General features: G+C 40.0%; 1 protein-coding gene across 1 annotated transcript; it reads right to left on the reverse strand.

Annotated features, from left to right (window-relative positions):
• Positions 1-212: 212 nt before the first annotated feature.
• On the reverse strand, positions 213-27,819 carry LOC102230176 (MAP kinase-activated protein kinase 2-like). The gene is made up of 10 exons (XM_023325533.1): positions 27,056-27,819; positions 15,950-16,089; positions 10,892-10,956; positions 10,432-10,511; positions 10,217-10,343; positions 9,976-10,051; positions 8,974-9,098; positions 3,593-3,678; positions 3,408-3,488; positions 213-954 (listed from the first exon to the last, which is right to left on the reverse strand). Exons 1-10 carry the CDS (start codon positions 27,350-27,352, stop codon positions 799-801), a joined length of 1,233 nt encoding a protein of 410 aa, XP_023181301.1. The 5' UTR covers positions 27,353-27,819; the 3' UTR covers positions 213-798.
• Between the last annotated feature and the right edge of the window lie 36 nt (positions 27,820-27,855).

Below are 27,855 nucleotides of genomic sequence, written 5' to 3' on the forward strand. Positions count from 1 at the left end.
ACTACTTAGAAGCGCTTCACTCAGCCGTCACACACCCAAAGCTTCAATGTTTCTTAAGCTAAATGTCGTAAATCCATGTCACACCACTGGTAACCCACCGGTTCTTGTGTAAAACTCCGTTGCGAGACTTTTGTTGCTCCATTTACGGGAACCGGCAGAGTTACTCAGAAATACCACAGAGTAACAAAAAAAAAAGAAATCTCACTCAGTAGTGAACATGACGGTATGTTTATTTCTGCTTCAGTGAAAAATATTTCTTCGGATGGAACTGTAGGTGGATACGGAGGCTACATTTTAATAACGGGACAGTCGGCGGGAGACTGGGCTTTAATTCTGAAAGGAAAGCAGCAAAAGACAAAGTTAAGACAACACAGGCAACGAGGAGTGCTTCACAGTCTCTCTTTCTCTCTGTGTGCAATTTGTTTCTTTGTGATCTTCACAATAGCTCCAAAGGAGATTTTAGGCATTCACAAAAATATCACCACGGATGCGTCGTGTCTGCACACAGACACTTATGAACAACCTAGCGCTACAAAAAAAAAAAAATCCACGAATAAAAATAATCAACACAGACAAACCAACAACGAGCAGAGCTGTCGGTTTCTACCACTGACAGGAACGAATGTCCAGCTTTAATTCTCCCTCTTCCCAGAGTGCATTTCAACTTCCAGTCTCGGAGGTTCAGACCGGCCGTCTGAGTAACGCCATCTGGCGCTTCCTAACTCCATGTCCGAAGCTGCTCCTCTTCCTCGGCTGACGCTGTTCGGTCAGGACTCTCCACAGAGTTTCCTCGTCGTCTCACTGGCTCTGGCAGACGGTGGAGCCGCCCTTCCCCCCCGCCGCCGCCTTCTTGCGCCTCTTGTTGAGGAGAGGGTTGCTGGATGTGTCGAGGTCCTTGATCTTCACCTGGTCGTAGTCCACGCGCATGGTCGCCAAGGCGCTGGTCATCTCCTCCTGCGAGAGACAAGGAGGAAGGCTTGACTGTGGTTTTCCAGGTAGCAAACAAAGCAGTTAATTATTTCGGTACTTTCTCAAACTGGAACTAATGTTTTCCCTACAGGAGACAGTAAGACATCAGTTTTTAAAAGTGTACAGTCATATTAAATAAATTGGAATAGATGTTCCGATGAGTTATTTGTTAGATTAACAGCCCTTTAAGGGGGAAATAAATAGAATTTTTTAACTAAACCCATGTTTCGGTTTTAAAACTTTTAATGGTCTGATGTAATATCAGAGTTTTTCCTAGAAAACTTGCTAGGCCCGGTGGCCTGGGGCTCTAGCAGTCATCCAGCCGGCCGCCATGTTTTTGAGGTAAAAAATGTTTAACGTTGATAAGAAATTTGAAAATATCACTTGATAGCTTTGTGTTATCAGAAGACTGGGATGTTAATACCTAAACACCAACTATAAAGTCTTTAAAAAAGGCAATAATAATAATAAAAAACTTAAAATAAATAAACAATGCTAAGCCTGGTGGGGTTACAAGTAAAGCCTGGTGGCCCGCCAGGCTTATAAAACACTGAGGGAAACCCTGAATATTCTAATTTTAAAAGTCATTTCATCAATAACAAAAATAAAGACTTTTAAACATCAATCTGTGTGTAACTAATATATTTACTGTGTTCCATTAGGTGATAAAGTTCTGAAAATTAATGGACTTTTTAGTAATATTCTAATTTATCGAATGAGTCTGTAAACTGTTGAACAGAAACATAAATAACCCTCCTTCAAAGTCTGCCCATTTAATACATTGCCTTGCAAAAGTACTTCCACCTGTTGAACTTTATTGACATTTGGTCACATTACAATGTCAAACATTTGTGGATTTTATAATAGCAGTAAAATAGTGTTCAATTTAATTTATAATTTCATATATCACAGAGGTTTGTTAGAAACCCCCCCCCAAACAGAATCGTGAGGCCCAAGGAACATAGCAGTCAGGTCATTAAGAAAGTTGTGGAGATGTTTAATGCTCATTTAGGTTGTAAAACAATATTTGAAGTTCTGAACTTCTCACCGAGCGTTTACAGAAGAGTGGAAAAGAGAAAATCATTGCAGAAATAAAGCCACAAGAAACCCTGTAAGCCACCAAACCATGTGAGAGATTGTGATAATTTAAATAATTCTTTATTAATAAATATTATTAGCTAAGTTTTGAATTGGTCCATGCTGCGCCACATGTGACATTTTTATTTGTAAGAAGTTTTTTTTTTTTTAAACCCCGTGGTTTTTGTTTTACTAGTCACTGTATAATTATGCAATATTTTGTTGTTCTGTTCCATAAAATCCAAGTAAAATGCACAAGTGTTCAATTGTTACGTATAAAATGTAAAAAAAATAATTGGAAGGCACTCTAGTTGCAAAAAACATAAAAAAAATAAAAATCATGCAGAGAAAAAAAAGAAAAAGTGGACAGTTTGAGAGTATTTTATAAACCGGGTGAAAGGTCAAAGGTCTCTAAGCCGAGGTCAAGAGAAACTGGAGTCTCAGAGCCTTTTCCCTTTCGTCAGCCATGATCCACTCGGCCTGTAAAAGAATTACTAATAAAAAGAATTACAATATTCTTCTGGTTTTGCACCTCTATGTGCAGTTTGCCTAATTTTTACGCAACACAGCAGTGGCTAGTTGCAACACAGGATCCCATTGTGAGCGTCTTATTTTAAAGAAAGGCCTATTCACCTTCTATCACTTCAGTCACGCACATTTGGTTGCTTGTGACGGAATGTGCAAATCTACATTTTGCTCAATACGTGTTGAATCAGGCCTGTGCGACGTTCATGGAGCGTCTTATGTCTGTGTATAACAAACAGAGATAGTTGGAAGGAGGAGCATGACTAGTGTTAAACGTTTAAAGAGGCTCATATTACAGGCTCGGGCCTCTTCCTCCACCTAGTGGCAGCAGAGGATTTAACGGGAGTCAAGCTCTGCCATCTCTTAGGGATTCACTGTTTTTCTGCCAATTAAATTTTACTTAAATGTCATTTATTAAATCAGAGTCTTTGCAGGTTTCCAAAGCTCAAATTTAAAGATCATTATGAATGAAATTTAAGACGTGTATCATGACAGAAATTTACTGAAGAAAATATATTTTGCTATGCTCTTTATAGCCTTCACTTCACCCCTACAGCGGCCAGGCTTTTTTTTGCACAGTATGCACACAGTCTTGTGTAGGTTGACAACAGAAATTAGCCAATAACGAAGACGAACGTTGTCCATAAAAATGGCGACAAATTTCAAGTTACTTACCCATGACAGATTTAAATAAAAACAAAACAAAAAACAACATCAACAACTAAAGACTAGCTAGCTAGCAACGGTATACATATGAGCAGCTTCAGTTTTTAGTTATGTCTACAGGTTGTAATGGCAGAGTGTGACCAGAAGGTGTCAGTGTTGACAGTTCTTACCTTCACGTCCTCCCACAGCTCCTTTTCTTCGTTCAGGACCCGAGTGGTGTGGAGCGGAGTGGAGGGAACCATCATGGACTGCTGCAGAGCGGGGAAACACACACACACACACGCACGCACGTCCAGATGAAGACTGAGACAAACACGTGGTAAACGGGAAGGGATTTATGGAGTCAGCTGCTTACGTTGATCCAGGGGTGGTTGGTGAACTGAGTGATGGTCATTCTCTCGTTCGGGTCCGTCTTCAGTAGCTGTTGGATCAGATCTTTAGCTGGGGAGGGAAAAAAAAACCCTGCATTGTCATTATTATAAGGTTAGTAGCTGCAAACAAGTGAATTATTGTCTCTCTGGGAGGGGCAGTGTGGCCTACTACAGTTTCCAGTAAATAGGGCAGAATCACCTTACAACTTGAGTTTGAGCAAAACCATATACCAACGTTTGGAACAAGAAAACTTGTACCACAGACTAAGCAGGAGCTGCACCCACTGGGCTGGTTACAAGAAGGCACACGGATGAGAAAAAGCTGAGGGTTTTGTGGCGAGACTCTGTAAACATCTTGCAGCTCAGCCTGCTGCATCCAGGGCAGTTGAGTTTGAAGCCGCCTGTGGAGGCATTCTGCATCACCAGAACCGGCGAGTCAAAGTAATCGGACCACAGAAAGAGGCTGGGGTTGTAGCTGGAGATCACACTCCTTCACATTACAGCCACCAGACGTTACACAGACAGCACCAAGCAGCGCTGCATTTAGAATCAGAAGGAACATGATGCATACGTTTCCATTATTTTTTAAATCTAATTTAGATCTAAAAAGTGTGGCTTGCAATTGTATTCAGCCCCTCTTCAGTCGACATTTTACAAAGTCGCCTTCCGGCGTCTCTGTCGGCTCTACACAACCAGACCTATTAGCCCGTTTTCAATAAGGCCTCTGTGAAGGTCAGTTTTCAGGATTTTTGCAAAAGATTCTCATTTGGATTTAGGAGTTTGACTAGGCCATTCTAACTCATCAATATGCTTTGGTCCAAACTATCACACTATATGTGTTTTAAAGTTGTTGTCCTGCTGGAAGGGAATACTAGGCCAGCCTCCTCCACCTTTTTTTTTTTTTTTTTTTTTTTTTAGGTTTTAACATCAAAATACAAAATGTACAAAAATATATGAACAAGATATGTAAACTTTTTTTCTATAACAGAACCGAACATAAGTCGTACAGAACACATGGATAAGCCTTCCCAAATAAAATCCAGAGGAATAAGAAAAGAAAACAAGAAAAAACAAAAAGTAGATATGTTAGAAGAAGAAATAAAAAAGACATTAGTCTTGTGTGCAAAGTACAATGATATAAATATAGGTCTTAATAGTGAAAGAAAGAGAAAAAAAAAAAAGGGGGGTGGGGGGGGAAGGATTTAAGAAAAAGGTACATCAATGGGTATTAATGACAAAATAAATAATTTGATAAATAATATGATAATGTAAATAAAAAGGTCAGGCAAAAGCAAAATTTAGTTGGGCACCATACGGGACGGCAATGTCTGAACAAAATCAAAAAACGGCTGCCAAATCTTTAAAAATTTAGTTGTGGAACCTCGTAGGGTAAATTTAATCTTATCAAGTTTACTAAAGTGTAAAGCATCTTTAATCCAGATTTCAAATGAGGGAGGTAAAGCTGATTTCCAGCACAGCAATATTCTACGCCTCGCCAACAAAGTGAGAAATGAAACCAGATCAGCCTCAAGTCTTGACAAAGAAACCGTCTCAGAAAGTACACCAAACAATGCAGTTAGTGGATCAGGCTGGATGGACATATGAGCTACTTCAGACAAGGCTGCAAAAATGTTTGTCCAATATTGCTTTAGTGATGGGCATGACCAAAACATATGGATCAGTGAGGCAGGTGTTTGATGGCAACGATCGCATTCCGGACTAACGTTTGGGTATATTTTAGAAAGCCTGGCCTTAGTCCAGTGAGTGCGATGCAGGACCTTACACTGAATTAGTCCGTGTCTGGCACACAGTGACGAACCATGAACACGGTAAAGAATTCTATCCCACAAGTCATCTGGAAACAGAAAACCCAAGTCCTCTTCCCATGCCGCTTTGATTGAGAGAATTGGGGACTCACGAAGACAGCACAATCTCTCATACAAACATGAAATAGGACCCTTTTTCGGTGGGGAAGGTGACAGAAGATTATCCAAATCATTAACAGGAGGTTTAGAGGGAAAGAGAGAAGTTTTTTCCTTAACATAACTTCGGACCTGTAGGTAACGAAAAAAGTGGCTCTTTGGGAGGTCGAATTTTGCAGAAAGCTGATCAAAGGAGACAAATGTACCCTCCTCATAAAGGTCACTAAAGCTTTTGATACCATGAGAGAACCAAACGGAGAAAGCATTATCGATCATAGAGGGCCGGAATAAAGGATTCTTGAAGATAGGAGATTGTAAAGAAAAAAAGTTTAATTTAAAATAGCGGCGGAACTGAAACCAAATTTTCAGAGTCACTCTCACCATTTTGTTGTTCGGAATTTCAGCTCCTGATAGCAATTTGGGAGCATAAACTAAAGCAGACAAAGACGATCGTATACAGGATGAGGCTTCCAAATCCAACCAAGCCGGGGCACTGTCCAAATCATTTGCCTTTAACCAATAATTAAGAATTCTAATATTGGATGCCCAATAATAAAACATAAAGTCCGGCCATGCCATTCCACCCACACTTTTTGGTCTCCTAAGATATGATTTACGAATTCTAGAGGGTTTATGATCCCAAATAAATCCAGTGATGATTTGGTCCAGTTTACTAAAAAAAGAAACGGGGATAAAAACAGGGACACACTGAAAGAGAAAGGAAAACTTGGGAAGCACGTTCATTTTAATCGTATTAATTCTCCCAGCAACGGATAAATGAAGCAAAGACCATCTATCTAGGTCTTGTTTGACCTTGTCCACCAACGGCTCAAAGTTAAATTTAAAAAGGTCGCAAAATTTACATTTGACCTTAACACCTAAATATGTAAAACCATCAAGGGCAACCCTAAATGGGAGAGAAGCAAGTGAATATTTTCGAGCCACCGAATTTAATGGAAAAATTTCACTTTTACCAAGGTTTAGTTTATAGCCAGAGACGCGGCTAAATTGATCAAGAGTTGAAAGTACAATAGGGACTGAAGAGGCTGGTTTAGAAATATAGAGAAGCAAGTCGTCGGCGTACAAGGAAAGTCGTTGTTCAATGCCTGATCTTGTGACCCCACTTAAATGTGTATTGGATCTAAGTGAGATGGCCAATGGCTCTATAGCTATTGCAAAAAGTAATGGGGACATGGGGCACCCCTGTCTAGTGCCTCTGAAAAGAGGAAAGTATTTAGAGTAAATGGAATTTGTTTTGACAGAGGCAAGTGGGGAAGTGTATAAGAGCTTAGCCTCCTCCACCTTAACATCAACACTAACCAGTTTTCCTGGGGTCTGGGCCCAGAAGCTTCACTTTGGTGTCATCTTAAAAGAGGACCTTCTTCCAAATGTTTGCTGTGTCCTTTTCACGGCTTGATGTGAGCTGAACATAGGACTTCTTATGCCTTTCTTTCTACCATGGCTGTCTCTTCTTCACTCTTTCGTAAAAGCCATATTTTCATCCTGCAGCCCTCTTCAACTGAATTAACTAAAAAACACTTGGAATGTTTTTCTCTAAGTAATGCTTATTTTGGCAATGAAATATTCTGATGATCTGTCTATTAATAACAAACAAATTGTCACCTTCTGCAGATTTTTTGTCGAAACACATAAGCCTTTTTACGCAATGTTAGAAACATATTAAAAAGTGGCAGGAAATAAAAATGTAGCTCCTTTTGTTGAGAAGAAAAACAGATTACTGCATGTAGTGCAACAACATAGCATTCCTTGTAGCAAAAGACGCATCTGCAGCTGACAAACACTTCCAACGTCAACATATGAAAAGGTTTCTACTTGTCTTAACATTATTACAATGTAGGGCTAATCTGATTATTATGTTTTCCGTTTACTGATTATAAAATTCATACTAAAACGTGTTTCATAGGGGCGTGCCGTGGTGGCGTAGCGGTTAGCACGACCCGTATTTGGAGGCCTTGAGTCCTCGACTCGGCCGTCGCGGGTCCGACTCCCGGACCCGATGACATTTGCCGCATGTCTTCCCCACTCTCGTTCCCCGTTTCCTGTCAGCCTACTGTGATATAAGGGACACTAGAGCCCACAAAAAAGACCCCCTGGAGGGGTAAGAAAAAAAATAAAAAAAAAATAAAAAAACGTGTTTCATAGGAGATTTTCTTCTGTGCAGAATCTGAACCAGTTAAGGTTAAAAGGAGATTCTGAGTGGAACACTTATCTTAAAAATGCAAAATATATATGTTTTTTTTTTTTTTTTTTTTACAGTTTGGACTTAATTACGACTGCGTATGTTGTTCTTTTAGCAAATGGACTTTGCTTTCTTTAGTCAGTTAATGAGTAATCAATTGCTAAAGTAGTTATTTATTATTATACATCTCCACAGTGTTCCTTAATCCTCATAATGATGGTTGTTCTCCAAGGTTCTCTGACAAACATTTGGGGCCTTCAAAAACTACACAAGGTTGGAGTCTGTTTACATATTTGGTGATTTATGAAAGCAGTTGGTTGCACTAGATTGTATAATTGTTGTGAAAATGTATGGTACACATTTTGATTTTTTTTTGTAAAAAAAAAACAACAAAAAACAATGAAAAGGATGTGTTGTTTTTCTTCTATTTCATATTATTCGCTACATTGTGATGGTCAAAGGCATAAAAAGCCAAACATAATATCTTAAAGTTGTGAGTGTTGTTATGGTTTGGGGATTGTAAAAAACAAAAACATCAACTCAAGAGGGATTAAAATGAGAAGAAAAAAAAAAGAACAAGGGGACTGACTCATCCGCTGTCATTGTTTGGTAAAAGGAGATCAGCTGGTTGAGGTCGGAAAAAAAGAAAGACCAGAGATGAGACAGATTGTCTGATAGGTTACAGAGGCCCAATGGTTTAAGCTGAAGACGAATGCCGATCTCACGCAAACCGCGCAGAAACAGCCCTGTTTTTATTTTGAAACCCGAGACAAAGATGCAAAGCAGTCCGATTTGTCAAAGATAAGATGTTATCTTGTGCGGTGTGTACGGCCGCGGGTCACCTGACTGAAGTTTTCCTCTGTGTGAATTAATAGGTCACCCAGTCAATCTGCAGAGTCACTCTGTGCAGCCCCACGGTTTCCTGTTTCTGGTGCGGCTTGCTTCAGAATAAGGTCAACTCCACACAAAGGTGAGAGCAATAGGTTTCATATCCTTCCTTAAAACTTTGTTTGCTCGCTTTAATAAAAAATTTACATGACTAAAGATATCGAATGTGCTGTTTTACGTAGGAAAAAAACCACAGATAAAGAATCCTTCAGGTTTTTTTTCATAACCTCTAATTTCCTGTCTAAGTGTTGAGGGCTGTTTGATCTGTGTGTCCTCCCATGTTCATCAGTTCAGGTGATTCCAGAGGTTTTCGACTTTGTTTGCCACAGATCCACTTTGGAGTTTGAACTCCTACCTTCCTGCGACACGTCGGACCACTCCAGATCAGGGAACTCGTACTGGCCCATCCTGATCCTCCTCTTCATCCCGGGAGAAATAGCTTGGCCGGTGTTGGAGTAGAAAGGAGGGTAGCCGCACAACCTGGGGAGACAAACAGATACGAGCGTTTTTTAATCTGCCTCTGATGCACTTCTTTAGCACATATCCACAGTACCTTCCAAAAGTATCCATTACCTTGATTTATTTTTTAACCTTTTATACACAAATTGTATACATTTAATTTGGGATAACAGGCAAACATCACATTGCGCGTTGCGTTTTTATACTCTGACAGCCTTCACTTAATTCGTAAGCAGAGTCTAGCTGTGTGCGATACTGTAATTTAATCTCACAGCACAGGAAGCCCTTTGTGAAATTTGTCTCAAAAATACGGGGCACGGCAGACACGGTCGCATGAAACCAAGGTGGAAATTTCTGGCCTACATGCAGAATGCTACTTGTGGTGGAAGACTAAACACCACCCTGAATGCATCACCTCCACAGCAAAGCACGGCAGTGGCAGCAGAGGACAGAGTTCACCAGAAGATAAAGGGAAAAAAAATAAATACAGGGAAATCCCGGGAGAAAACATCTCAGAGGCTGCGAATGGAACGATTCAGATCGAAGGGTATTTATGTTAGGGTGGCCAAGTCAAAGTCCAGATCCAAATCTAAATTAGAATCTTTGTCAAATCTGACTGAAATATTCAGAAGGGGGTCGGGGGGGAAGGTCAAAATGGATTGTCGCTAGGTGTGGTAGAGCCAAAACCGAAAAGACAGGAAGTGAAACGGGCTTCAACAAAATATCCATTGGACCCAAACGCACGCCACATTTTTCAGATCTTTATTTGTGGAATTATTTGAAAACAGTTTCATCAAGCGAAACGTTCAACAGGTGTAATTATTATTGGAAAGCACAGCTTAAATCATCACAACCCTCCACCCATAGAAACCCCTGACTCTACCGTCTCGGTACTTACAGGATGTACATGATGACGCCCAGAGACCACATGTCACATGACTTGTCATACTTCTCCGGACCCAAAACCTCAGGAGCTTATCAATGATGACACGCCAAAAACATAAACACAGAATACATAAAACAGTTCACATTATCAGACAGAAAAGATCTTTGTTTGTTTTTTTGCTTTGAAGCAACAACTCCAACTCCTGATATCATTTTACACATCTCAAAAAAAAAGAAGTAAAGAAACCTCTTACCCACATAGTACGGTGTGTAGCAGGGCGTCTGCAGGGGGTTATGTAACGTCGTCTCTTTCGCAAAGCCAAAGTCTGTCAGCTTCAGCACCGCTTTTTTGCCTTTAGTGGTATACAGCAGGTTCTCCGGCTGAAGACGCGAGCAGAGAAGTGGACGGAGCAGAAATTACGACGCGCTTTTGCGATTTGGAGGTTCTCATCTGGATTTCTCTACGTACCTTGATGTCTCTGTGGGCAATGTCGATGTTGTGGAGAAACGAGATGGCAGTCCCAATGTCCCTCATGATCTCAGACGCCTCTGGGAGGAAGCAGATAAACAGACTCTCTCAAACCAGTAGCAGATCGGGTACGGCAGGACATGAGGAGATCGAGCGCAGGCCCGCTTTGGGTTTAACCTGGATGTTCGGTGGAAGTTTCACTTCCTATTTCTACCGACGCAGATGAACCCATGTGACCTACATTGTTTCACACCAAAGATTTAAAATAATTTAAACTTCACACACGAGTTGTTTTTTTAAAAAAAAAGATGACTCAGAGTGGCAGCGGCATCCTCGTGATTTATCTTTAAAGAGGTGCATCCGATGCTTTCGGCTGAAGTGCATATGACTCCACGAATCTGTCCTTTCCTGGGTAACGCCGTCTAATGAGAGAGAGTCTGATGTGGTCGTTTATTCTCACCTTTTTCAGTGAAGGCCTGGTCTCCTCTGGCCTGGATTCTGCTGAACAGCTCTCCTCCTTCCATACTGGAAAAACAGGGATCAATACATGACTGTTTGTTAGTTTTTCACGATAGAATGAAAGCAAACTTCCATGAACAAAATGTCAAAGTCTAAGTCATTCCTTAATAGGCACTGAGATGATGTATTTTTAATAACCAGTTTACTTTAAAACAAAGTATTTTAATTGATTTTACTGATTCTAAATCCCTTGAAATCGTTTCTTTAGTAGCTCTGAAAGACACTGGAATAAGATGCATAAGGGAAACGCTTAAATCTGGTTTCCATGGCGAAACAGATGCATTCAAGTAACACCCCAGGTGGATCTCAGTGGTGTAACTGTGGCTGGGCAATAAATCAATACCAATTTACATACACATAACATCAACAGAAAATACGTCTGAAAAAATGTTCAACTAACTCACTTGTGTTTTGGTTACCTAGCAACAACCTGTTGAGTAACTAGCACATAACTGCTTACAAACAAAAAAACAATGGCTTGGAGTGGAAACTGTGGATAAAACAGGAAATGTCACATCAGCAGTTTGGCTGTATTTCATATGTTTAAAACAAAAAAAAACTAATTGATAATTGTCAATATCGACTGGTATGAAACGCCTATTTCGTGACAGGTTTTGAGGCGTATCGCTCGGACCCAGGTTGCCATGGAGTCTGGACCATTGGATACGTTTCCTTGGAGGAACAAATCCGACCTTTATGTCCTGTCTGACTGCAAGTTTGGAGCAGAGAGGAATATGGCGTGGGTTGTTTTTCAGGCCGTTCAGGTGAAGTGAAAATAACTCCTAATCCTTCAGCATATCAAGACATTTTGGACAATTTTGTGCTTGCCAAGCTTGCCAAGTCTAGTGTTTTTGTGTTAAAAATGTTTTTAAAATGAGAGGAAATTTGACTAGGTAGTTTATTAGAAGACTTAGTTGACAAAACACTTAAAAAAGTCTTAAAATTCAGTTAAATCATTTTAAAGTGATCAACCAAATAAGCTATGAAATGCTGGTCACATTTAAAATTAAAATCAATTATAGAAATATCACCTAAAGTAGAGAATTATGAGCAAGCATATTTTGCGTGCTTTACTAAATATTCTTAAGATACAAAATTTAAAAGTTGTATTGAGTTTTCTTGTTTAATGTCTGTAGCTTGGTGTTGTATTTTGATTTGCTGGAATAACATTTATCCAAGTTTAAAAGAGATATTCTGATTGGATAAAAAAAAAAGACCTGTCTGTGATTGGCTGGTGGTGTGGCTCATTTACGTTAACTTTACCAAGCTGGAAGCACAAACAAACACCGTGCCAGAACAAGCAGGTAGATTCAAACGCACACGCTGCACAAGTTCACCTTCCAGCTTGAAATAACTAAACAACAAACAAAACATTTTTACGCACATAAGAATTTGTCTGCACCGCCCTCCTCTCAGCTTATCCTTCTCATGAGTCCTTCTTTCCCCTTGAGGAATTCATTCCTCTTCGGGTTTCACATGGCATCTCTGCCAAGACGAGCGACTAAATATAGAAAGATTTTATCAAAGCCCCTCAGCTTGTCTTTAGTATAAGACTAAAACTCTCCAGTCAGTGTTTGGAGGAAGGCACCTCTGTCTTCATACAGAAAAATAAGATTGCTTTTTTTCTTTTCTTTTTGTGGAGCGCCAGAAAATGCTTTGTAATGTAACAAGCACCGACTATAAAAGCATAAAATGTTCTGTGGGTTTCCCTATAGTGGTAGTGTTTTTAATTTACCAGAAAATGATGACATTGGAAGAACCTCACAGTTTATGGACCCCAGCATATGTCTCCAACATTCATCTGATTTTTTAATTTTTTTTTTACAAAACTCATACGGGTCTGGTGATCACCAGACGGAGCCGATTCATGAAAAACCAGCAGATTTTAATTACTGGCAGAGAGACGGAAGCATCTCTCATTCTAACACATTCTGGAAACTAAAACGGCTTAACGTGAAACGCTTAAACAATGATCGACCTCGTTTATGATCCAAGAAATTTATTGTTGTTTGCAGATAACGTTTTACTCAAGGATTACTGAACTCGTTTAGAGTTCTTTTTTTTTTTTACTAGTATTCAAATTATTCCCAGCACATACAGCCGCGTTGTTTGAAAGTTTTGAGGATAACATCACCAAAATGTTCCAAGATCAGTTAAAAGTCTGCCCAGTGACTGATACCTGAAACTCCCGTCTGCTGCTGAGCAAAGTGTGTCCGTTCTCATTGCTGAGTGGATCTGTGAGCATTAATAAGTGTGTACTTTTTGTGGTTTACAGATGAGCAGATAGGTGAAGGACAAATGTGACTGTGAGTGCGTTTTGCTCCACTATCTGCAGTGTCCTAACAGCGGGGAATCTTCTTTTAGTTGCAGCTATGAAACTTAGTTGACAAATTAGAGCAGTTGTAGCCGCTCTCTACTTTGTCAAAAATAACTAACTTATAACACACACACACACACACACACACACACACACGCGTGCACACAAAACGAGCAAATGTGAAAGCTGTTGCTGTTTTAATGCTGACATTTTGGGTGGTGACTCTGAGGACAGTCCTACTGTAGAGATGCACAGAGAAATGGGAAGTGACAGGAACTAGCTAACTTTCAGGTTGACTGATGACAGGTGGACGAAAGCCCCAAAAAGACATTTCTTTTCCAGTCAGCGAATGCACCAAATTTAAGCACTGCACTGCAAAAAGCACATGTCTCAAAACAAGTTAGAAAAAATATAGAAAACAATACATTTTTCCCATAAGTGAAAATATTTGCCTGTATTGAAGAATCATTGGCTTAAAACAAGCTCCTACATCTGTCTGAGTTACTTGTAGGTTTTCTCTTATTTCAAGTGTACTAACATATTTTCACTAGAAACTATGCAAAAATACTTTCTTTTTTTTTTTGCAGTTTATCACAACATAACATGAACAACTTTCTGCGATGTAAAAGTTGTTACCTAAATTTTGTGTTAGATTTGAAGTCGGGGAGATCACACACTTATAAGCCAATAGAAACTGTAAAACAGTATTTTATACCACATGTGAAGACATATCTGCTGTTCATTTAGGGTCAGACAGAGAAACACAAATTAGATAAAAGGAAGGCTCCATTTAGAGCAAAATGTTTCATTTGCTTTCAAATGAAGCAAAAATGCTTTCAACACCTACGTGTCATAAATCAGGCTGGATTTTAAATAACTCGAATCCTGTAAGAAAACTCTGAGTTGGGGAAAGGAGCTACATTTTCAAGATGTACACATGTTTTAGTTTTAGTAGCGATGTTAGTTTGCCCTCATCGATAATATAAAATACTAAATGCCAACCACATTCTCATTTAGTTCTCCTCTAAAACCTTAGTAAAACCAAACAAGGAGTGATATGGCCTCTACTTCTGATATAGATAATTATTGACTCTTCACAACAGGAGCACACCTTCATTGTTGTTTTCATAATGTAATTCTGCTATGTCATTCTCAAACAGAAATCAGAATCAAAATTTGCAGGGCTCAGCTTCACAGAAAAACAATCGGATATGCTAAACATACAGAGCAGATGAAATAACTAACACAAAACAGGTTGCTGTGTCTGCACATGGATTCATTAAATGGAATTATATATATACAGTACAGACCAAAAGTTTGGACACACAGTTGTGTCCAAACTTTTGGTCTGTACTGTATATATATAAAAAAGTGAAGTTTTACAGGCTTGTACCAAAGGTTTGTATTGTTTGGACACTTTCTCTCCTGCATAGCTCTCCTGCCCTGTTTCTGTGGCTGAAGGAAAACTGAAACTTTTCTTGGTCTGCTTCCTCTTTTGAATTCAGAGGTAAAGGTGTCTTGTTGACTTGAAGCTTTATCTAAACAGAATTGAACCTGTCACAGTTAGTCAGTGGTTAAAGGTCATGAACCGACAGTGGAAATGATACTGGCTTTGATGGGCCTTCACTCAGACACTTCTGAATCAATAACGACGCAGCATTACTCAGACCTTTCAACTTCACACCTCCCTACACACGCCTACACACACACACACACACACACAGTGAGAGCACAAAAAGAAGCAAAGAGCTGCAGTGTAAATAAAAGTGGTTACAATAATCAGCTGCTGTGTCAAATTCCCTAGAACAGAAACGGTCATTTCCCTTCAGTCACTCCCTGCTTTCTTTTGATCTCTAAAATTATGCTTTTCCGCTTGCAACCAAGGCGGTTTGATGGCTTGATAAACCATCAAGGTTTTGATGGGTTGGGTTTTAGTTGGGAGGAGTTCTCTCTACTCTTATTGACAAAAAAAATCCAACAACAACTATCTTTTCTCACAGCTTCCACACACAGAAATCTTCTGTTAAGTTTGTGATGATATGAGAGCATTCTTGAAACACCAAATGTTGCAAACCAGTGTGAAGGTAATCGGCCTCGCATCTGGAAAGATAATAATTTGCTCTTCTAGTAAAGAAGGGATCTACGTAAACTCAGAGTAAAAACATGAGACCCGCAGGCCTATCTTTACATTTTTGGTGGTGGGTCACTTTTGCGACCTCTTCCATGATTCATCGGTCTGCGTTTTGAGTATTTTTTGGTTTGCTGACCACTCCTGGGAAAGCTCCCCAATGTCTCATGTTTGCTTCATATGTTTGGCCTTCTAACGGTTTTGTGGTTAATGACAACAAGTCTGTGATTTTTCTTTACTTTCAATTTTTCTTTCTACAGTGAGCCGCAATGTTTTTGGTTCTTCCCTTAATAAATTAAATCATCATTTTAAAACTGCATTTTGTATTGATTCAAGTAATCTTTGACATAAAAATGTGTTTTGTTGTTTAAAGTGTGATCCCCCCCCCCAAAAAATGCTAAAGTTAGAAGAAATCTGTTAAGGAAAAAATGCTATCATCGTGTGTTTGTCATTTTAAAAAGCTTATAAATTCGGACTCTATTTTATTAGAAATATTGGATGTGTTGGTGTGTACAAAGCTGAGTTAGGTCAACATTCGTAAACTGTCATCCTACCACTCCATGATGATGAGCAGGCATTTCTTCCCGTGGTGCATGTTCTCGTAGAGGCTCAGGATGCGAACGATGTACGGCCCACCAGACACTCGCCAGTGGAGCTCCACCTCCCGTCTGGCTTTGGGACTGTCGTAGAGAATCTGTTGGGTTAACAGACATGGAGTAAGTGAGTAGCACTTCTTTAAGTTACTATTAATGCCTATGAAGATGGGTGCAGATGTTGTAAATGTAGAAAAGCCAGGTAATTCTAAGAAAGACTGAAAACAAGTGTGAATAAAACACTGAAACAAAAGTCTGTTTTTGTCTGATTGCTTATTTCTGTGGGTATAGCATCCAATGCTATTATTATTAGCAAGCTTTAGCTTGTCATGTTGGTGACATGTTGGGGACAACTAACTCTAGAGGGACTAATAAAGTTTTAGTGGTAAAACAGGTCAGCGTCATCAAAATAATGTTTTGACAACTTCTTTACAGTGGCATAGTTAAATTCTCACAAATAAAATAAAATCAGTGAGACTTTCAGCTGCTTCCATTCACTGCTAATGGAAGCCTAATAACTACCTCCTGTTACAGTCGTTCTGAGGAAGGGGGTTGCTGTACACAGATCGGAGTTACAATGCTGTTCAGAATCAGAGCAGATGTAACTGTAATTATCTAAATGCCTCTAAAAAATATGTTTTGTGAATGTAACTTTACACTACTGTGTTAAATCAGTGGCTCACCATGTGGTGCTTTTAAATGCATTGGTAGGGTCCTGGTTTGTAAAGTCTCCAAGCTGCTGTTCTCACATGTTATTAATGCCTTCTTACTCCTCAGAGGGAAAAATAATGAAATAAACATTTTCCTTAAAAAAGTGCATTCAAACCAAAGACTTTACCAGAAAGCTGCATAGATGGAAATTGTATGAATTGGTGAGAAAAGGATTACATTAGTAAAGGTTTCAATTTAATGAACCTGTAGATGTGGGGAATTGTTTTGTTTTTCTTTCAATAGAAATTGTCATAACAAGAGTATGTAATTGCCACATGCCAAACAGAAATGAGATAACTAATAAGAACTCAGCTTTTAATAATGTTCTACAGGTAGAAAAGCTTGTTGCTGCTGCAGCCAGCATTAACTCAAGGCAAGATGGCTTCAAAATTGGCTCCTGTGGTAAAACACTGACCAATATAAAGCAGCTAATAACGAAAGGTTCTAAGGAAACAGAGAAGCTGAGCGAAAGCTGAGCGAAAGCGTGCATGGTTTCAAACCGTGACTTCCTAAAACCTAAAACTATGAAACAGGTGATCGGTCAATGCTTGCTGCCTGTGTGAGGAGGTTGGTGTGCTGGGTGTTTCAGTTCACCTTTCTTGTTTCATCTTTTTTGTTGTTTTAAAATATTGTCGCCTTTCTGTTTTTGGTAATATGTGTGCATTTCCAAAAACACATTCTTCATTAAAGTTAACGAAGTCAATGAGTGTCACAGTACGCTTCCTAAAAAGTTTGCTAAACAGCCTGTTTAGCCCACAAGCTAAATAGGCTAATTAGTGAGCGCTAATAGGAGCGCTCCACACATCAGCACTGAGCTGAGCATGTGTGTCGCCTTTAAGGGTGTTTGTTCAGATGGTGGGGTGTGTTCGACATATGCAGGTGCAGGACATGGTCGCCCTCATTTAAGCTCACATGTAGGCGTACACAGCAGGTGTTTGACTTGGACACCGCATGCAGTCAGAGAGTATTTTTGGATGCAGCACTGATGGAGTGATATGCCGTTCACAAGGCCAAATAAACCGGAGTTCATAACACACACACACAGTTTGACTGAGTAGCACGTGGCAGACACACGACATAAATCTGTGCTGTGTTAAATGGCGTCGAACTGTTGAGGTGACCCAAGAGCGTGCAAACTCTGCCAGCGGCGAGCGCCTGCTTCGGAAACGACTTTACTGCCTGGTCCTTCGTTCCATATTCCCCTGTCTGTCTTCACTTCTCTATCTCTTTAGAAACAACAACCATAAAGTTAAAAAAAAAGACGGACTATTTTAGGACTTTCACATTCAGCTGCTAACAGAAAGAAAGGAAACTTCCTGGAAACCCCAAAATGTCACAAAACACCACCTCGCTGGTGTAAGGCCATGTTTCAGCTGGCTAAAGCTGAGGAGGAAGTGAAGAGATCAAGTGGAGCAGGGTGTTGAAAGAAGAAGTTGAGGATTTCCGCTGACTAAACTTGTCCGATCCAGCACTCTCTGTGTCTCATTTCTTTTTTAGCTTCACCCACTTGAGGCTGACTTTGACTAAAAGCCGTGGGCAGGTTTTGTTTCTAATTGCGTTCTTTATGCCTTTATGGCTTCAGTCTGAGCAGCAGGTTTTCCCTTAATTTCCTGGATAGGAAGAGATTGGGGTGGGGACGGGGGCTGGGGATAATAAAACTGAATTAAACGTACCACAAAAAACGGGGGAGGGGAAAGTGGAGCATTGAGAGGATACGACAAGCTAATCTCATGATGGACTTTGAACACATAAACCAATCAAAAACGTCCCCCAGCACTCAAAGCCGTCTGATTTGTGTCAGGAGAGGCTTAACTCGCACCGAGACGCGCGATTTGCCTGACCACTTCACTCGTTTTAATTGTCCAGTATGTCTCACAGAACCTTAATTACACGCATGCACACACTACCACTCGGAGACGTTTAAGCGCTATTAAGTATCGGAACGATTCGATGAGGCCGTGTGCACAGCTTCATAAAACAGTGGTTTATCTTTACAACCTTTTACCAATAAAGCAGGACTCATAAAGTGAACAACAAAGCGTGAGTTGAACATCCGATCTGTGAGGGTTGATTAAGCAAAGAGAAAAAAAAAAAAGACAGGCCATTCACAAGTCTTGTATAGTCAATACAAAGACTTTTGACGATGTTTAAACCACGTTTAGTCCTGGAAACACCCAGGACTGTCCTGGGTGGACAGTCTTGTCCGGCAAGGAGAAAATTAATCAGAAAAGCAGCCAAGAGGCCCGTAGAAACTCAGGAGGAGATGCAGAGATCCATGGTGCCGGTGGAAAAACCTTGACGGTACAACTATTAGTTCTACTCTCCACTGATCTGGCTTTTATGATCGAGTGGCAAGAACAAAGTCAAATGTGGAGAAGTAGTTGTAGTCCAGTTTACAGAAAGCCAGGTACAGAAGCAGTAATCTAGGAAGAAAATCTGTTTGAGGCTGTAAAAGAAAGGGTACGAGGTTCACCTTATCACAGACAACTCTAAACATAAAATAGTGTTTACTCAACATACCGTATTTTCTGGACAGTAAATGTGTTTTCACACCTTACAGTCCAGTAGACTCGGTTCAATTGGGAACCAAAATTGCAACCTTTGTTACATTTTTAGTGGCTGCGGTTCGCTTTCACATTGCACTATGTCAAACAATCCAAGCTAATTAGAAAAACCGGTTTCTCGCCCTCGAACTAAAAAGTTCAATCTCTAGATGTGCAGAGCTTGTAAGAAACATACGGCAAATTACAATGCAGCTGTAAATATTGTAAAAGGCGGTTCTGGAAGTAGGCTGAATCCAACTGCGCACCTCCTGTTTCAGATTTATTTTCTTTTTTCTTCAAAACATTAAAAACCACTTGCAGTATGTGCTTTCACTTTCAATTCACAATTATGCTGCGTCCTGCTTTAGTCTTCTAGTGTTGGTTAATCCCAATGAATTACACTGGAGTTTGTTCTTTTAATGTGAAAGCACATTGTGGGGAAAAGCTTCAGGGGAATAAATACATCTGCAAGACGCCGAACTTAAAATTTCTAAAAATCTGTTTAAACAGAATCATGAGTGAATAAAGTCTGGCTCTGAGTTTTCCATCAGCTAAAGGCAAATATATGAATAATTCACACTACTAAGAGACTTTAATTTTGTTAACAGAAGACTAAAGACAATGTCAGCTGTCTTGCTCCACTTACAATCTCCTGTTGCGTTCAACCAAGATGAGCCTTGTCCTTAAAACCTGGGAGACTGATTAACTTGTTTAACAAGACCAGCTACTAACGGAGAGCATGCAAGATATGCAACAGCAGCTTTGGAAATATTGATATTTTATATTTGATTTGCAGCACAGCCATAAACACACCTACCTCCATTATAAGAAGGTCTATCCTATTCGTAAAATGAAATACTTACAGGCCAGATTTGTGCTTAATGGCGGTGCTCAAAAGGCCATTCAAACAACACAAGGAACCCTTTGTCCTGTCGCTAAGTGAGACAAATCTGACTGAAAAGACGACGGTAACCGAATTACATTAAAAGGAATGGCTCCCGGCCAGCTCTGCTGTAAAGTAGATTAGACCTATATCCATCTATTACATTTAGGGCTCAAAGCAACTCTTAATTTAAGACACAAAATGGACGACTCTTTCGAATCCCCTCCGCCTTAGACCTTTAATCATTTCTACTCCACTTCTATTTGTTTAGAAGCAAAAGCAAAAAAAACCCTTCACATCAACCCCGTCAACCTACCGTAGTTGGCATTGCCACAACAACATGCGATGGGAAAATACCTCTATACAGTTTTTTTTACACCTCCAAGAGGTGTCAGTAGGTGCAGACTAACGTGCATATGAACGTCCTTGGATAGACATTTGACAAATGAGAACAACCAAACATGTGACATCGCTCTGAGTCACTTGCCTCGATGTTAAAGCCAATATAAATGAGTGTGAGAGGTCTGGTCTGAGCGAATAATCTGTCTGAACAGAAGGGGCGCCTTATGCGATCTGTCAGAGCAAATGAAAGATGAGCTCCCGGGGGCTGTCTGGCTCCCAGACGAAGCCAAACCACACACCACAGAGGGAGAGCTACATTAGGAGTGTGTGTGTGTGTGTGTTTGTCTCCATCACTTTTCTATAAAATCTTTAAATTTCTTAAGATAACAGCACAGTTTGTGATGTTTTCTCAGCCTTTGTGTCACAGTGACTCTGTGTGGGCTCATGCTGATGAAAGCTAAAATCTGCCAATAATGAAGCTGTTACGCGACCAGACAAGAATTCAAGAAATTACACAACGCTGCTGTTAAACCTTGACAACATTGCATGCGAACAGCTCACTTTATCAGTAGGAAATTCGCCTTGCAGCCTCAAATTTTTAGGCAACATGCATTTTATCTTTCTCCTCGCGGATGCTTGTTTCTGTCACAATATTTTGACTTTAGCGTGTCATGTTCCGGTCGTTTTATCTCTTTTTTTCATCTTTTCTGAGGGTTTCGATTACACAGCAACACAGCTGCTGCTGGTTTTGGTCACTCAGACAGATTACAATAAGCCTGCAAATCTCTGAGAGGCTGACACTGTGCTGACAGGTGGGAGGTAAGTGCGCTGGGCACCTGCCTGACTTTAAGCGTGCGCCATAGTTTCCGCTGCTCGCAGAGAAAGAGGTCCCCATCAAAATGCACGCGTCTCTATCAATAAGTGATATCAGAAAGTGCTTCACGAAAGCTAGCTTTTTAAAGAGACCACCGATCTCATGTCTCAAGTCTGAGGGCCAATGAACATTTGTCTGCATCGTAGCATAGGGAACCACCTCATCATAGGATGTCAGAAACCTGCCAGAGATGTTATGGGTGCAGAAACTCTCTGACATAACCCCAAGGAAGAGCTCCAACTGGAAACCGACGTCGTTGCATCAAGATTGAAGTCGTATGTGAAAACTTGATGGATTTTCTCAGAAGCCCGGCAGCAGCATTTTGAACGACTTCGTTAAGATGCGTTTTTTTTGCGTTAAAACACGTCTGAGCGTAATGAAACAAAAGCATGAATAATTGCTCTTCCGTTCAGAAGGCGAGACAAACGGAGCTTAGTGTGGCGATATTTCTCAATGGATAAAAACAAGAACAAACCAGAGACTTGACATGTGCATCCAAAGTAAAACCACAATCAAAGTCTGGTAAAGATCCAGGAGGTCCAAATATCTCCTTCATCAACACGTGGATATTTCTGGTGCAAAATCAATCATTTAAGTTTTTCTTCGTTTAATGAAAGAAAACTGCCATCCACTGCATAACAACATCTACACACATTAACAAACTGCAGAGTTCAGACATTGTACAACTGAATATCATCTGCATAGCAGTGATTAGAGATGTCTTTTAATGTCTTTAAAGCCAAGTACATTAAACGCAGAGTGACATTTCTCAGACTTTTGCATCTGTTCCTCGGATAAGCAGATCTTCTCACCTGAGACATGTAAGCAACTTACAAAAGTTATTCACACGTCTTGAACTTTTTTGTGATGTTACAACAAACTTCAATGTATTTTATAGGAGGATCAGAGGTAGGTCAACAAGTTTGTGGATAATTCTGAACTGGATGAAAAATCATCCATATATTTCAACATTTTACAAATAAAAATTTAACAATTTGGCATGCACTTGCAGGGTTTCCCCCAGTATTTTATAAGCCTGGCGGCCGCCATGCTTTTTTAAAGAGGAATTAACAATTGAGGGGGAGGAATTGCTTTTTTTTTTTTTTTTTTTTTTTTGATCTACAAGCCGGATTGCAAGCGTCTCCGGTGTTCTGCGAGTTTCACTTGCGGAGCAGACTTATTTTCTAAAAGATTTATAGGTTTATAGTTTATGCATTTAAAGTTGGGAGCGGACCAATCACACAGCTCGCGCCTCTGCGCCTTGCCTCCTGCGCTGCTGCTGCTTTATCTCTGACGTCATCTCAGCGCGGATCCCGCTCGACTCCTTTCACTCAAACTGGACACAGGCTGACCTGTATGGATATCTACATCAACCCCCAGTGAGAAATACCTTATGTTATGGAGAACATCAAGGTAAGAGTTTAAAACGATCCGCGTTAGCTCTGGTTGCGCAGCTCCATGTGAACCGCAGGAATAACTTGGAGTGGCGCTTTCAGACTTGCGCGTTGAGCCAGCGGTGAGAATGATTTATATTTGAGGACAAAACATTATGCGGCGTTTCCATCTCAACACGCTGCCCAGCACACGGCTCTGTCTTCCCTGTAAAGTTTATGTTTGCGGTCCCAGTTGGCCGGAGAGTTAGTGGTTAACGAATCAGCGCTAACCTCATTATGCAGGTTCAGCCCAGTGAGGAGCTTTCGCGCTCTCCTCGCAGTCACGCTTCACGCTGGTTTTATATTATTTCATCCTTATTTTTAGCATAATTTTTCCGGTTGGACGCATCAAATGCTTTGTCTACTTAGTCAGCCAGAGTTAATGCGCGCGGAGATCTGAGAAACTCGAGCAACAAACTTGAGCAGCCAGAATAGCTTCTGTGTCCCTTGTTAAAAACTCAACAGACAGAAATTGAAGAGCTACTAAAGCCACATTAGCAGCATTAAATTAAATCTCCCGTTTGTTGCGCATCTCAGCGCAGTGCAGCGGATTTGACTCATCATGCAGGGCCGGTCCAAGGCTGTATGAGGCCTGGAGCAGAATTTGACCTAGGGGCCCCTCTTCCTGCTAAAAACATCAGCACCTCTAACAGTTTCTGTGTGAGGGGGAGGGGAGTAGTTTAACTGGCCAACTCTTTAATTAAGAGTAGTTTAATTGGCCAACCTAAAAAGCAATAAGTTATGAATGCAGTTTACTCATTTGTATTTGTGAACAAACAGAGCTCAAACTCAAAGATTAAACTCACAGCATCAGAGTGTAGCTATGGTAACAAAACAATCTAACTATGAATATTGTTCTTTGAATTTTTACAAAGTAAACTTGCCAGCTACTTAACATCTTAAATTTAAATGTTAAATAATTTAAAATCTTTTAATTTATGCATGCTGAAAGCATTGCATCACGTTTAACAGCGTTGATAATCTCAATAAACAAATGTTACATTTATCTATCAGTGGTCTGCGTTAAAATATTAGCATTTATGGGGCCCCAGAATCCCTGGGGGGCCTGATGGAGCCTCTGACTTACTTTGGATTAAACAGAAGTGCAAATAATTGATATTCATTTTAAATGTATTTTTTGATTTGTTGTTTTTAAGACTTGTTGTGGGTTTAAATAGCGTTTCACTGGCGAAGTTTTCCCGTAAGATAAAATTATCCAGTAATATTTTTATTTTTCCTGTCAACTTAACATCTTTTAATACAAAAACACGGGGGACCGCCGGTGGGCCGCCTCGGTTTCCCGACCACCGGGCTTAGCAAGTTTTCTGGGGGAAACCCTGACTTGAGTCAATATTTTTGCAGAACCTCCTTTCTCTGCAATTACAACTGCAATTCTTTTGGGGTAAGTACTGTATTAACTTAGTTTGCACATCTGAAGTTTTGCCTGTGTTATTTTACAACATTGGCTGATCCCAGTCTGATTGGACAGAACGCATTTCTGAAGTCTTGCCACAGTTTTTTAATTGTATTTAGGTTTGGGATTTACATAGGCCATCCTAACTCATAAACATAGTTTGATCTATATCATTCAATTGTAGGTCTGACTGCAGGTCTAGGGTTGCTGTTCCACAGGAAGGTTAATCTTCAACCCAGTCTCAAGTTATTTTGCACCCTCTAACAGGTGGATTTAGTTTCATCCATCTTCCCATGAACTCTGACTAGCTTCCCTGTCCCTGCTATAAAAAAAAAAAACCCAAAACAAATATACTGCAGCTACTGCCACCATATATCATCATATATTTGTGGCAAAGTATAAACAGGATTTTTAATGGCTTTCTCTTAACAGATATTTACTTCTTCCCACTCTTCCATAAAGGCCGGAGTTTTGGAGTGCATGTCTAATAGTAACTGTGGGTCTCTGGGATGTTTCTTTCTGCCATAAACCCACAAAGATAAGATGCCTCCCTAAGTGGAGGCGATGTTATCTCACATGGCTGTGGGTTAAAGGAAAAAGGAAAAAGCGTTGTCAACAGCATGTGAAAAATCTGAGTGAGAAGTCTTCCATATTATTCATTTCAAAAGAAAACAAATAAAAACAAAATGATTGTAGATAAATAAATAAATAATCAAATAGTAGGAGTGATTGTCTAAGGTGCCTATTGCTGCAAGGACTAAAACATAAATAAGTAAAAACGATCTTTGGTCAGTATTAGTCTCCTTCCCACAGTTCTCCAGCTCAGCATTTTCCAGTCCCCGCTGCTCCACCTTCCTCTGATTAGCTCATCTGGACTCAGTGTCATTCTTCACTCCTTCCTCAGTTTATAGGTTCACTGACTTTCATTGTTCTCTACTTGTTCCTCCCGTTACTCTGTTCTGTTCTCTTTGCTCACAATCTGAAAATTCTCTCTTTTGTTTATGCTCATCCCAAGCTTCTGTCTGCATTTTGTTCCTGCTCTCCATACGCAAAACATGACAGTGCTGAAAACTAAACCGTCCTAACCACAACCAGCTGACGAAATAAAAGGAAATGTTTAAATTAATTCAGTATTAGGTCGTCTTAATTCTATTTTGGTGTGTCTGACAGAGAATACTGCCCTTTCAAGCGTTTCCGTCAGTTACAGTTTAGATAAAAAGTGTTAGCTGGTTCTGATGTCATTACAAACCAAAGATGGTATATGATTTCTAGAAATATGAAAAAGCAGTTTCACTTATTTAACCATTAAATTAATAGCAACTTTAAATCAAATGTTAGTTTCGGTGCAGGGTTTTTCTGTGTTTTTCATCTTCCAGCTTACCTATAATCTTCATTATTTATCGCAATCTAACTTTGAATGAAATATAGTGAAGAACACATTTTCTGGCCACATTTAAGTATTCTCAAGAAAGTAAAATGATGTTGGGTAGGGATACATGTCTGGCTATGTGTGCTAATTGGATGCAGTACATTGCTAAGATCTGCTGTTGTATATCGACTGATTATTTTAGCCTAGTTTAACTAAAAGAAAGGAAAGTTGCCTAGTAAGTGTTGTGCGGCCTTTTTTATTTTACAGTTTAGCTCAAATTAAAGAGGCTAGCTTCATTATTACAATAAATAATGACGTTAAATACCTCAAGCAGTCTGTCTGCTGTAGCTGCATGCGCCCGTTGCACTATTGATTCAGCAACAGATGGATCTAATCTAAAGTAAAACAGATAAGCCTTTTAAAAACTGCCACACGGATGGTAAACAACATGGACAGTAGCATCCAGAGTTATTTTCATTTTTGTACAGCTTTTTAAAAGTACTTCATTTAAGAGTAGCACACATTTTATCTAATGAACCTCTATGTGTGAGTCAAACAATAATCTTGCCCAGGGTACCAGAATAGTTAAGAGTCGGCTCTGCTTGATAGGTTTACGCTTGTGCCATACTCCTTCTGTGTTCGGATGACGGACTGAGCAGGACTCTGTGATACATTTCAAGCTTGGGATATTATTTTCTAACCTCACAGATATATTATCCCTGACATGTCTGGTGTGGTCATCATGATGACACTTGTTGTCTAAACTTGTCTTACAAACATCCATGGTCTGAATAAAGAAGGTTTTATATATCTAAATCAAGAAATTACCCAGATTAGTACTTTGTTTACTCACTGGGTGGCTTTTGAAGGCGGGTTGTTGCACCATATTTTATTTAGGTGGCCACAGCTACAAAAGCATGCCACACTTTTCAGATTTTTGGGGGTAAAGTTGTTTGGTTGTAATGTGAAATAATTTTAGGGGTATAACTACTTTTAAAAGCTAAGAATTGTTCTGGCCTCCTTATTTTCCTAAGAGTGCGAGTGTTTCTAACTCCAGAAAAGTTTTTGATACTCCAACAGGTTTCTCATTTTTACAGGCATTTGGGAGAGAGTTAAAGGGGAAACTTCTCCGTAACAGTTTGCATGACAGTACCAATATGACTTATGTAGAAATATCCTCAGGTAAGATGCTAGTATGTGAATAATTGTGTAATACTTCATAAAATCATCATGTTATGCTTTAAAATGTAATTGAACAGAACAGAGCTGTCATTTAAACACAAAATATAGCTAAAAAAAATGTTTTCAAAAACTTGCATAAGTTGAATTTGTTAGATGCTTTTCATTTCTAAATAAAGATTAAATCTGTTAAACAAAGCTTCAAAAATGCCCTTACTGTGTAATGACACACTTCCTGAGCTCAAACGAACCTCTCCATTCTTTTGCCTTTCTCGTCTCTACAACAAACCAGCAGATAAGTGTCAGGTTACTTCTTTACCTTCAGAGCGCACTTCTCCCCGGTCTTCTTGTTGAAGCACTCCAGAACCTTGCCGTTGATCCCCAAGCCCAGAACCTGAGTGGAAATCTTGTAGTCGTCAGTCACTGCGTTGCGCTTTATGTCCAGTTTGGGATAAGCGGGCATGGGGAAGTGAGTGGAGCCGGTGTCCTCGGCCGGGAGCGCAGCTGGCGGCTGCTGCTGCTGCTGTTTCGGGTTGGCAGCTGAAGGTTCCGACTCGGTTCCATCGGTCTTTGTTGACTGCGGCGGTTTTTCCTTCCCGTTACCATTTTGAAGCATGATCGCACCAGGCTTGGAGCGAATCTAAGAGAAGTTGCTTGATGACTCTCGCAGGTCACCGCGTAAAGCCGACAGGTTCGGAACCCTAACCACTAATCTAAACACCGATCACACATTTGCTCATCCTGGACAACAGATCCTCCGAGGGGGGGAGATAAAAAAAAAAAAAAAAAAAAAAACGCCACAAAAAACCCACCCCGTCTTCTTTTATGAGCTCATTAGTAATTTAGTTTCAGATGTTTCCTTTAACTGCGCGCCTGTTTTTAAACTGTTCCCCGAGTTTCACCGATCAGCACTTAATCCCCGCTGATTAATTCAACACATCCGAAACTAAAACCGAAGATTAAAATCGTATTAGATCTCTACAAAGGACTTTAATCTGTTGACCCTGGTGATCTCCGTTTCCCGTTGATCTTGGGTTCTAGTTACATTCACATGGCCAGCTACTGTCACTGTTTGTTTAAGCGCCACCCCTCCTTCAGTCAAGTCGTGTTTCTCCACTG

This window comes from Xiphophorus maculatus, chromosome 20, assembly GCF_002775205.1.
Source record: "Xiphophorus maculatus strain JP 163 A chromosome 20, X_maculatus-5.0-male, whole genome shotgun sequence".
NCBI classification, from domain to species: Eukaryota; Metazoa; Chordata; class Actinopteri; order Cyprinodontiformes; family Poeciliidae; genus Xiphophorus; species Xiphophorus maculatus.